The 12,981-nt window shown below is 36.7% G+C and overlaps 1 protein-coding gene across 1 annotated transcript in view; it reads left to right on the forward strand.

Moving 5' to 3' along the window:
- ERCC8 (excision repair cross-complementing rodent repair deficiency, complementation group 8) overlaps nt 1-12,981 on the forward strand; it is a 69,503-nt gene that overhangs the window by 7,267 nt on the left and 49,255 nt on the right. The window contains exons 2-3 of the mRNA XM_006891511.1: nt 5,301-5,396; nt 11,121-11,222. Coding sequence (XP_006891573.1) covers nt 5,301-5,396; nt 11,121-11,222 — 198 coding nt within the window. The remainder of the gene's footprint in view (nt 1-5,300; nt 5,397-11,120; nt 11,223-12,981) is intronic.

The following is a 12,981-nucleotide window of genomic DNA, read 5'->3' on the forward strand; positions in this document are numbered from 1 at the left end:
ACTGGGGTAATCGGGATGGGTGTTTCAGAGGCAATGAGATTGGCACAGGAGAGAGCAGAGTTTAGGGCTGTTGTATATAGGGTCGCTATGACCCGCAAACGACTCGAAACGACTCGACGGCACATAACAACAACAATAGAAATTTAAATTATCTTCTATAAGACAGAGCTACCAATATCTTTAAATTGGTGTTATGTGGCGTCGAGTCACTTGCAACTCATAGGAACAATAGCTCTGTACACTGCTCTCTTATGAGCCAGTCTCACTAACTCTGACATACCTAACCCCATTACCCCATTTAATATATCAGTCCATCTTATCCGGGGTCTTCCTCTCCTGTGCTGTCCCTCCACCCCTTCCAAGGACTGGGCCCTCCTGGGCATGTGTGCAAAGTGTGTGAGGTGAAGCTTCAATATCCTAGCCTCCAAAGAGAACTTGGTTTCACCCTCTTCAAGACAAATCTGTTTTCTTGGCTGTCCATGGTATGTTCAAGACTCTTCTCCAGCACCACAACTCAAAGGCATAAATCATTCTTCTGTCATCCTTGATCATTGACGAGCTCTCTGAAACATAGCAAGTAATTGCGAAGACCATGGCCTGGCTCAAGGACACCGTAGTCTCTAGACTGACATCATTGCTTTTCAGTTCTCTGGAGAGATCCCTGACAGCAGATTTTCCCAGTGTGATTTGTCCATTGATTTCTTGCCTGCTGATGCCAACAGTGTTGATTGTAGAGCTGAGCAAGCTGCAATTTCCATCTCTTCTCCATCTGTCTTGTTGCTGTCGGTTGGCCCAGTGGTGAGAATTAAAGACACATAATCATTTTGATTGATTGATTAATAAATTTACTTCCAACATGATTATTTGTATTATTGCTGTCAGTATGTGAGGTTGACAGCTTGTATCTTTCTCACCACTGTACATTGTCATTTCATAATAATTTGACAGGTGAAAAATATCTCACTGAAATGAGTTTTTGGATCAATAATGAGTTTAAGCATTCTGGTTATAGTTGTCTGCCAAGTTGATTCCACACATGGCAATTTTGTGTGCAAAAGAACTACTCCATGGGATTTTTTAAATTGTGGCCCTTGGGAAACTGAACACTGAGTCTGTAACAGTGTGGCTTTGAACTGCCAGCCTTTCAGCTAGTAGTTTTCTCCTTTCTCTTTAACCATGTTGTTAATGTTGAGTACCACTGAGTCAGAACCGACCCATCACTGACCATCCAGTGGATTTTTCAGGGGCAATATACTGAATGTGAAGAAATTGCCTATCTTTCTCCTGCAGAGCACCTGGTAAATTCAAACTGCATACCTTTGCATTGGCAGGACAATGCCTTACCAATATGCCATCAAAGCTCCCTTGTATGCTACCCATTTTCTCTTTATTTTTCTTTCAGTTAAATTGTTCTAACATGCTTATTTGCCAGATGTGGCTCTAAAGCTGAGCATCTAAATTAAGGCAGACTAGGGAGAAGGATTGGCTATCTACTCCTGAAATAATAGTCCTTTGAAAACCCCATGCACAATATTCAGGTCCTCAAGTTGACAAACACAGAGGAGGAGGAGGAATAGTTGCAAGCAGACCCTAGTGATTGGAACATGGAGTGTGAGAAGCATGAATGTAGCAAAATTGAACATTAAAAGATAAATGAATGCATGAATATTGACATTCTGTGCATTGGCAAGAGGAGTTGGACTGGCATGGAACATTTTGAATCACAGTCATATAATCTACTAGTCCAGAAATGAAAAGGTGATGAGGTCGCATTCATAGTTAAAAAGATCATTTCCAGATCCATTTGGAAATGCAGTGTTGTGAGTGACGGGATAATATCCATATATATACAAGGAAGTCCATTGGATACTATCTTTCAAATATATGCACCAACAACCACCAAATCCAAAGAAGAGGAAATAAATTATTTCTACCAACTTTTGCAGTCAGAAGTCGATTGAACATGCAACCAAGATGCACTGATAGTAATGGGTGACTTAAATGCAAACGTAGGGAATAGAAAAGAAGGATCAGTAGTTGGAAAATGTGAGCCTGGTGACAGAAGGGAGGCTAGAGATAAAGTGGTGGAATTTTGCACAGTCGATGATTTATTCTTTGCCAATACACTTTATTAAAAAAACCATAAATGACAGTGATACACATGGACCTCACCTGATTGTCTGCACGAGGATCAGAGTGACTATATCTGTGAAAAGACTCATTATCAGCTGTGAAAACTCGGCCAGGTGCTGATTGTGGAACAAGTAATGAGCTACTTCTATGCAAGTTCAAACTGAAGCTGAAGAAACATCAATTCCACACAAGTCAAAATTTGACCTTGATTCTGTCACACGTTTATTAAAAAACCAGCTCAGGAACAGGTTTGAGTCCTTGAACACTAATGAACGAAGGCCAGATGATCTGTGGGAGAGTATCAAGAATATTTATCCATGAAGAATGCAAAAAGGTCATTACAGAGACTAAAGAGGAAGACAAGACCGAGATGGATGTCAGAAGAGACGCAGAATATTGCGCTAGAGTGACAAGAAGCCAAAGCACAGGAAAGAAACCAGGAAGGTAAGGAGCTGAATAGAAAGTTTCGAAGGGCAGCACAGGAAGACAAAGCAAAGTATAATGAAATGTGCAAAGAGCTGAAGTCAGAAAATCAAAAAGGCCAAACTACGTAGGGATTTCTTAAGCTGAAGAAACTGATGGACAACTTTAGGCCTTAAGTTGCAATACTTAAGGATGTTATGGGCAGAATATTGAATAACTGGGGAAGCATCAGAAGAAGACAGAAGGCAGTACACAGAGTCCTTGTACAAAAAAAAATTGGCTGACACAGAAAAATTTAATTAAACAATATACAATCAAGAGTCAATGGTGATGAAGGAGGAAGTTCATGCTGCTCTGAAAGAACTAGTAAAAAACAAGGCCCCAGCATTTGATGGAATACCAATTGACATATTTCAACAAACAAATATAGCCCTGGATATGCTCACCAGATTGTGCCAAGAAATAATAAATAATATCCTGGTGTTCCAGGATAACCAGCCACCTGGCCAATTGACTGGAGAAGGTCCATATTTGTTTCGATTTCAAAAAAAAGGATGATCGACCAAGTTTAGAAATTATTGAAGAATATCGCTAATACCAACACAAGCAAAATCCTGCTCAATATCATCCAAAAACAACTGGATAGTACATTGACCCAGAACTACCAGAAATACAAGCTGAGTCCATAGGAACTAGAGATATCATCACAAATGTCGGATGGATCTTGGCTGAAAACCAAGGAAAGTACCAGAGGAAAGTCTTATCTGTATTTCATGGACTATGCAAAGGCTTTTGTGTGGATCACAATGGATTGTGGCTAACTTTGAGGAGAATGAGAATCCCGGAACACCTGATTGTGCTCATGGGAATCCTATACTTGAAGCAGGAGGCAGTCATCAGAACAGACAAAGGAAAGTTTTCAGAATCAGGAAAGTATGTCAAGGATGTCTCCATAACTTTTCAATGCAGAACAGAACATTCGGGAAGCTGGACTTTTTGAAGAGGAATGTAGCATCAGAATTGAAAGAAGATTCATCAACAGCCTGCCTTATGCAGATGACATAACCTTGCTTGCTGAAACTGAGGAGGGCCTTAGAAGCATTTACTGCAGAAGGTCAAGTACTGTAGTCTGCAATATAGATTGAAGCGCAATATCAAGAAAATAAAAATTCTCAGCACTGGAACAATTGACAGCTTCATTATTAAATTGAGACTGTTAACAATTGTACCTTGCTTGATTCCACAGTCAACTCTCTTGGCACCAGTAGTCAGGAAATCAAAAGACAAATGTATTAGGAAAATCTGCTGTCAGGACCTTCTCCAGGGTGCTAAAGAGCAACAATATCAGTTTAGAAAAAGGTGCTCCTGATCCAGGCCATGGTCTTTGCAATTACATTTTATACATTAAAGAGATGTACAATTGACAAGAGAGGACCTAATAAGAATTGATGTCTTTGAGTTATGGTGCTACAGAAGAGTATTGAACATAGCATGGACTGCCAAGAGAGCTAACAGTTCTGTCCTAGAGAGGGTGAAGCCATGCTGTTCTTTGGAGGCAAGGATTTTGAAATTCTGTCTCATATATGTAGGGCATGTTGCCAGAAAGTGTAAGATTGGCCCTGGATAGAGAAGGGTTCAGAGCTCTTGTGCTTAGGGCTGCTAGGAGTCATAGTCAACTTGATGGCACATAATATCATCAGCAGCCTTAGGTAAGTTTTAATGATAGCATTCACTAATACATTGCTCTGTACAAGGTGTTGTAATGAGTATTTTTAAAAATTATATTAACTCATTTATTCTTAGTAATAGCCTGGCCATAATAATGATAGTTTATAACTATGCAATATCAGAAATTGTATTCAGGTATTAGATTATGAGATGATGTGTTAATCATACCTTTATAAATGTTTTATTTCAGTGTACTTAATTATTGACTTCAATAACAAAATCTTTGCTGTTTAATTGTAAATACACATAGCTACAGTTTTTCAAAGGCTGTAAGCACTAGAGGAAATGTCCATCTTTCTCCCGCAGAGCCACAGTGGATTTGAACCACCAGAGAGTAATAGAATAGCCTTTTGATTAGCAGCACAACTGCTGTGGACTACACTGCTAGCAGTCTTTTTTATTTAAACATTGATTTTGTATTTTAGGTGTTAAGCAACTTTTAAAAAAATAAAAATCTGTAATATAAGCTTTTGTCCACTAGATGTCATCAGATAAGTATTTTTAACAAGATAATTGGTACATTTTAAGACGTTAACTTTCTGTTTATGTAAATTTGTTTCTCAGTCTCTAAATGTCTTAATAGAAAATTAAGTAAGCTACATTTTAAGTAAAGCTTAGGAAGGTTTTTAGGAACTTAATTTACATTGAGTTGTGTTGTTGCTTTTGTTGTTATGTGCCATCAGTTACCTGCGACTTGTAGTTCCCCTGAACCCTGCTCTTTCCTCATTGTCAACCTTATAGCCAACCTTATTGTCTCTGACAGACCTACCCTCATTACCCCAGTCATTGAGTCAGTCAAACCATTGATAGGTTTGAAATGTGTACAAGATTTTTAAAATGTACAACAAGGTTTTTAAAAATGTAATTAAATCTAAATGCCTTAAGATGTGTGGTAGAAGATGACTTTAACATTACTGTCATTTTTGTATTATTTATTATTTTAATGAAATAGAAAATTCTTTTATGTCAAGTCATTTTCTTACTAAGTTTTGTCTCAATTTTTCTTTTTGCTAAAGAGTTTTGGGACTGGAATTAAACAAAGACAGAGATGTTGAGCGGATCCATGACAGTGGAGTTAATAGCCTTGACATTGAGCCCATTGAGGGGAGATAGTAAGTATCTTTTTAGAATCATTTTTTTCTAAATGAAATGCAGTAAAATTTTGCTTTTTCAGATTGACTAGGTAGAAGCATCATATATTTTACTAAAATTCTGAATTACAGCTATTTTAGTGTACGGTTTTTAATTTAAAGCAAAATGTACAAAATCTTGCCAAATAAAGACATTTTCAACATACTTTATAATGAAGATACTTATTAAATCAAAGAGCCTTGGACATCTTTTGGCTACACTGTTCTAAGTGCTCAAGTGAGACTTTAGATGTACCTTTTTTCTTTCTTTTTTTTTTTTAAATTTTACTTAAGTAATATTTCACTGAGTTTTTGGTGAATGTTTACACAGGAAGCTTGATTCCCATATGAGAATTTCCACACGTCATTCATTGGTATTACTTTTCTTTGTTCCATTTCTATTATTCCATACACATGGTTTGGGCATACTGTCCAGAGCGACCAGCCCATGGAAAAAGACATCATCATGAGAAATGTAGAGAGTCAGAGAAAGAGAGGAAGAAAGACTCGTAATGAGATGGATTGACAGTGTCTTGAGTAGTGGACTTGAACATATCACAGATGGTGAGGATGGCAGAGGATTAAATAGGGCAAGATGCAGATCTAGTGCTCCCAGTATTGTTGTGTGTCCACTCTGAGCGAGCTGCTTTGGCTCCCAGTTAGGACCCAAGGCCTCAGGGTTGGCAGACTTGCTACCATGGCACTGCAGATGCTTGCCCAAGTCTCTCCTCCCTGCCCTGTGGATGCAGTTGGATATTGTTCGGACATCATATCGTGTATACTTGTGCTGTGGTTTCCCTGCATTCTTAGCTTCTTATCTTTGCTATTGCTCTTGTACAGGTTGTTTTTAAGTAAACCACCAATCTTACAGGTAATATTGTTTCCTTTGTATGCCACTTTGCTGTTTCTAAATATCGATATTAGCATGGTCTCAGTTCCAAGTATAAAGAATGTGTCAAAGTGATAGTCTCAGGGAGACTGTTCTCTGGTGTTGAAGTTTGTTAGGTATTTTGCTTGGCTTGACTTGGTTTTTGAGTTTGGAGAGTTCTCCACATTTTTCTTGTAATCTGTACTACCATAGGACATGATTCAGATCTATTGGTCATAGAGTTATTATAAGTCATATTAATGGTAGCAAGGCACAATCTAGTTCTTATGGTTTCAGGGTAGATGGGGCTGTGGCTTACATCATCTGAGTTTTTGTTGTCTTCTTAGTGTTTTCCTTCTGTCAAATGAAGAGTGGTATTTGTGTCTTAAATGGCCACTCAGAAGCTTTTTAAAATACCAGAGGCTGCTCAAACTTCTTTGAGCTATGGTGACTCATTGGTAAGGAGTTATTAACCCAAATCCACCCTCCTTTGTGGGAGAAAGATGGGCAGTTAGCTACTATACAATTACTGCCTCTTAAAAACCACTGGAGAGTCACCTATGGGTCAGTCCCAACTTGGCAGTGCATAACAAAAAACTTCTTTAGGAGATAATGATTTTTGTGAATTGTCTTAATTGAATGCGAATGCTAATTGAGTTGTTCCATGAGACTATAATCTCAGTCTTTCAAACTCAGAAAACCAATCTTGAAAGTTTGGTTATGTTTGTGGAGTAAACATATTTGTCTTTTTAGTGAAGAGAGGGTGAAACCAGTCTGCTCCTTGGAAGCAAGGATTCTAAAGCTTTGTCTGACATACTTTGGACATGTTGCAAGAAGGGACCAGTGCTTGGAGAAGGACAGCATGCTTGGAATAGTGGAGAAACCATGCAAGAGAGGAAGACTCTCAATGAGATGAATTTATTCAGTAACTGGGGTAATGAGGGTAGGTGTGTCAGAAACAATTAAGTGGGCCCAAGATAGTGCAGGGTTCAGAACTATTGTCCATAGTGTCGCTATGAGTTGCAAGTGACTTGACTGCAACTGAGAACAGCATATGGTATTGCCCATATATTTCTGTTTACATGTATCTAGCTACTCCACATGATTGATTTTTTTTTGCTCTTTACAAGAAATACACTATAGACATAAGGATATAAAATAATTCATTCACTGCCCCCATATCCCATGTCACTCTTCTGGCTTGAACTTCTTCCTTCAGTACCATTGGTTTTTGAGCATATGCTGCTTCCTGAAATGGTTCGCTATCAACCAATTCTTTTCGATATAGTGACACTGCATATTCCTTCCAACTTCTTTTGATATATGCTGAGTTACTCAATATTTTCCCATGAAATCCTTCAGTATTGCTCCTGTTATTGTTGTGTGCTGTCAAGTTGGAACCGACTCATAGCTGACCCTTCAGTGGGTTTTCAGAGGCAATTAATCAAATGGGAAGAGACTGCCCATCTTTTTCTCACAGAGCTGCTGGTAGATTTAAACCACATGCCTTTGAGAATGCAGCATAGCTTCTTACCACTAGGCCATCCTAGAAGCTTGAATTTTTTTTTCCCTTAGTTCCTTCAGCTTATAAAATGTGAAGCGTAGTCTTTGCTTTTGTTTTCTGACTTACATTTCATTGTTTTGTCTTCTCAAGCTACCCTTTTAAATATTCTCTTTAATTCTCTTATTTCATCATTTCTTTCTTTCATTTTAGTTTCTCTTTGTTTATGAACAAGTTGCAGAGTCTATTCTGACGTCCATTTTGGTCTTTTGTTCTTTTGATGTTACTTTGCTGTCTTCGTGGATGATGTCCATGCTGTTATCCTACAACTTCTCATCTTTGGTCATTAGCGTTTAAATCTCCTCTTGAGAGAGTCTCTAAATTCAGTTGAAATATAAACAGATTCATGTTTTGGTTCTGATGGAATTGTTCTCATTTTCTTCAGCATCAATTTGTACTTCCAGTCAGCTCCGTGCTTTGTTCTGATTAACGATATTGCCCTTCTTCGCCATCTCTTTCCACATATTTAGTCAGTTGATTTGATTCCTGTGTGTTCTATCAGATGAGGTCCATGTCCACCATACTGTGCTAAGAAGCAATGTTCTATCACTTTAAAATATGAAGCAAAAATGTTTTCATAATTGGTTTTGGTATATATATATATATATATCACTGTATCCAAACAACCTGTAGAACTAAGTTAACAAATTGCTTTCAAAATTGCATAATAAAAAAAAGACAAGTAACTGAAAAATTTGCTGTACAAGTTGGTGTTAATTTTTAAAAAGAAATAAAAGAGGTATAAATGAGTCTTACTCAGGAATTGTTTGTATCTTATTCACAGAAAGATAAGGAATCTAAACCAGAACATAGGTTTATTACATCACTGTGCAGGCAGTTTAGATTAGCAGAGTTTTGGGGTTTGGTTTGGTTTGGTTTGTTTTTCTCGTAAGACTTTCTTAGTGAGAAAGGAAGCCAGTTTATTTCTGACACAAAGTCCTTATCTTGTCACAGCAGGCATTTTGAGGAGCATGCCATTTATTGTATTTTTTTTCAAAATCTAATGGAAATATTAATCAGAATATATCAAGGGTCAGTGAAGATGAAGACAATCTGCAACGAGATGGATTAACAGAGAAATATTAGATAGCAGTGTGCTCAAGCACAGCAAAGACAGTGAGGCTAGAGTAGGATACGGCAGCTTTCAGTCTGTTGTCCATAGGGTTGCAGTAAGTCTCATCCAACTCTTTGGCATCTAACCATAACAATTTGAAAGTCGGTCCCTTCTAGGAAGATGATAGTGACTGCCTGGTGGAGGAGGGGGTGTTAGGTACCATCGAGTTGTTCATAGTGACCCGGTGAACAACAGACCTGAATCCTGTCCTATCCTGTGTCATCCTCATCATCTCTGATTGCTGCGGTCACTGTGTCAGTCCATCTCCTTGGAGGTCTTCCTCTCTCACTGACGCTCCACTCTTCCAAGCATGATGTCCCTTTTCAAGGAATAGCCTCTCTTAGCCACATGCCCAAAATATGAGAGGTGAAACTTTGCCATCCTTGCCTCTCAGGAGCACTCTGGCTGCACTTGTTTTCTTCAAATCCCCTCTGACAACACTTAAGGAAACTTAAAGATAGAAAAGAAAAAAACCAGTGTATAACACCACTAACAAAATCAGTTCAAGAATTGTCACAAAATCCAAACTGTAGCTGACTGAGAGCAGACAACTAGTAACATGTGCCTGCGATCTTCATATTTTGTACCACTGCCCCACCTGTCTAACCCCTGCTCTTCCTCCAGATGCTAGTTTAATTAAATACTACAAACTAGAAAACTCTGTATCCCCAAACTACAATAAAAAGCTATTCTAACAATGATCACAATTGAAACAGTGTCCAGTGATATATAATATTTCTATTTCCTTTGTAGATCATAAGCTCTGTAAATGTAAATATAGGGTCTTGCGAGTCCTGTTGCAGTTGCAGCCACACCTTTTAACATAACATGGAACAGGCTATCATTTTCAGGTGCTGTTGTCTCAGCTCCAACTCTTACTAACCAGTTTTGTGTACAACAGAGCAAAACCTTGCTTGATCCTATGTCATCCTCCTCACAATTTCTGCTGTGCCTTAAATCCATTGACAGAGTTACTGTGTCAATCCCTCATATTGAAGATCTTCCCTTTCTACTTTTCCAAGCATGATGCCTTTGTCTGGCCCCTCGAGGTAACATGCCCAAGCATGTGAGACAGAGGCTCACCATCCTTATTGCTAAGGAACACTCTGGCTACGCTTCTTCCAGGGGAGCTTAGTGGGTTATGTGTTTGGTTGTTAACATCTGCAGTTAGATTCCTCCAGCCATTCTGAGGAAGAAAATGGAGGTAATCTCAGAAAACCAGTGGAAGGCATAATAACTTATTTGAGGGGCTCAATTAAGGTTGTGTGAATGAAAAGGAAAGGAATCTAACACTTAACCTGTCTTCTCCTTTTTTACTCAAATGAAAAAAAACCCAACAACAAGAACTGATTGCCATTGAGTCAGAAACAACTTTACAGCTGACCATCTGTAAATTGAGTTTCCAAGGCTGTAAATTGCTAGGGAGAAGGCTGCTCATTTATTTCCTGTGGAGCTGCTGGTAGAATTGAATTGAGAGGTGAACCTTCTAGCTTAGCAGCGCAGCTCTCTCCAAAGCTTCTTCTCTTTTTTAGTGAGCATTATAAAAGACACTTTTCAAATAATTTTTACCTTCACATTAACTTTATGGATTAGTAAAAAATGTAATTTGACAGTTGATGAAAGCTCAGGTGAATAGTTGATCACAGTAATTGCTGCTGTTACGTGCCCTTAAATCAGAACAAAGTCATAGCTGACCCTCCAGTGGATTTTCAGAGGTTGTGAATCATTCTTCCTTGGGGCACCTACTGGATTCAAACTGCATGTCCCAGGATTGGCAGCACAACTACTTACCAGTAGGCCACCAGAGTTCCCTTGGTCATAGTAAGAGCTAGTCTATATGATTGTTTTCATTTATCACAATTATAAGTAAATAAACTTTTTAATGTTTTACTTTAAGAAATATTTTCTGCTGTCTTATTTCAACTTTTTTTTTTAAGAATAAAAACAGTAACCTTGAAATAACCACTTATTCAGTTGTGCTACATCCATTTTTCTTACAGTTAGGACATTCTAGTTTATTAAAGTCCATTAATAAGGATTAATTCTGTGTGTGTAGACTTAACTGTAAATGCATGTTTACAGAATAAGATTCTTTAGAAATACACAGTCATCATAAATAGACTACATGAAATGATATATTAATGTGAACTCTTTCATTATCAGTATGTTATCAGGTGGTTCAGATGGTGTGATTGTACTTTATGACCTTGAAAACGCCAGCAAACAGCCTTATTACACATGTAAAGCAGTATGTTCCGTTGGCAGGTGTGTATTAAAAATGTCATTTATGAATTTATCAACAGTTGAGTGATTTTTTTTTTTTTGCAAAGTGGTTTTGTGAAGTATAAATATAGTAATATGAATGACTCAAGCAAATTGTTGAAATGACATATTTATATTTATATATCCTGGCATAAAATAGCAACTTAATCTGAGATACAGCTATTCTTAGCATGTGACAGTACAAAAATAATTTTGGTATCAATTTTGAAAATTACTTAATTTCTTAATTAAATCCTTTTTCCTCTATATCTGTAGAACTCAATTCAGTCACTAATGATAATTTTTTGTCCCACGTAGTATAAAATGTATGAATCTTTTAACTAGTAAGAAGCAAAGTCTAAGTTGGATTTTTCAAGTAGAATTAATAAAAAAAAATTAAGGGTTAGATGTTACAAATATGGTAGTAATCCCCTTCCTACCTCACATATACTCTTACCCCTTGACTCATCTAAGCTGCTTAATTTATCCTTTTTTTTTCTCTAATAAAATGGATGATTTTGTTATAGTATATTCATAATAATCACTTAATTGTTGGTTACATCTAATCTTCTATTGAGCTAACTCTTGAATTAACAGAATAAGTGTGAATAAAATGCTTTCTAGAGGAAAAATGTCAAACTGTATATCACCAATTACTCTATACCAAAGCTGTTGTCCAAGCACTGGCATATGTGCTTAAACTTAGGGAGTGTTTACAAGAAGTTGAATTTTCTTGATTTTCCCCTTCACTTTGGAAATATAAATTTGAGATAGTTAATCTCTTTAAACTGTAGTTTTTATTTTTTTTTTTTAGTCTTGAATTAGAGATAATTATACTTTCCCTATTGGTCATAAAAGATTTCTGTAGAAATAGTTATCTTTTTAGAAGCACATGGAAAACTTTAATTTCAAGAGACTGAGGCCATTTATACTTTTGTACTCAACACCCAGGGAAGAAAAAGATCAGAATTTTTATCTATAAAGCAGTTACCTTCATTTTACTTTTTTTTTTTATTTCATCCTAGTCAACACTTTAGTGTTGTTTAAATTATTACATAGCAAAATACTTTCTTATGCTCCTATGCTGTATTTTTTACATTTTTTATATGAAAGTTTATAAATCATTAGTGTTTTAATTCATTCCTGTGCATTTTGTTTTATAGAATTAATTAAAATTGATTAATGTCATTTATTTGTGAAAATGCCTGAGCAAGAAAACATTGTATATTGCCTTTCCCTTCAACTAACATATCTCTGTATTTTTACTCCATTCCTATCTGTGGTAAACTGATTCTATCTTTGTGTAAACTTTAACTTTTTTAAAAATAGTAGTCTTATAATTGTCTTTCCATGACTGACTTAGTCACTCAGGCTAATTTCTTCTAACTTCATTCATGTTGTGCAGTGTTTCACAGATTTGTTTGGTGTTGCATAATATTCTCTTGTTTGAATGGGCTATGGTTTCTTTACCACTTCATCTAGTGTGGACATTTGCATTGTTTCAATCTCTTTGCTTTTTTAAGTGTAATTAATGTAAGTGTGCACATATTTGTGTCACAACTAATTTTGGGAGGATGCATATTTAGTAGTAGAGTGATTTCTGGTAAACTAATTTTTCAAACTACTTTAGTAAAAATTGTTATTAATTTTTGGGGGGATGGGCGGGGAGAAAAGTGCAACAGTGAATGAATGGAATTTCAAAATCTCTGTAGATGTTCATTGACATTAAAAATAAATAAATAAATTTTAAAAAATTGTTATT

This window comes from Elephantulus edwardii, unplaced genomic scaffold, assembly GCF_000299155.1.
Source record: "Elephantulus edwardii isolate Elephantulus edwardi_28Jun2011 unplaced genomic scaffold, EleEdw1.0 scaffold00099, whole genome shotgun sequence".
Taxonomy (NCBI): Eukaryota; Metazoa; Chordata; class Mammalia; order Macroscelidea; family Macroscelididae; genus Elephantulus; species Elephantulus edwardii.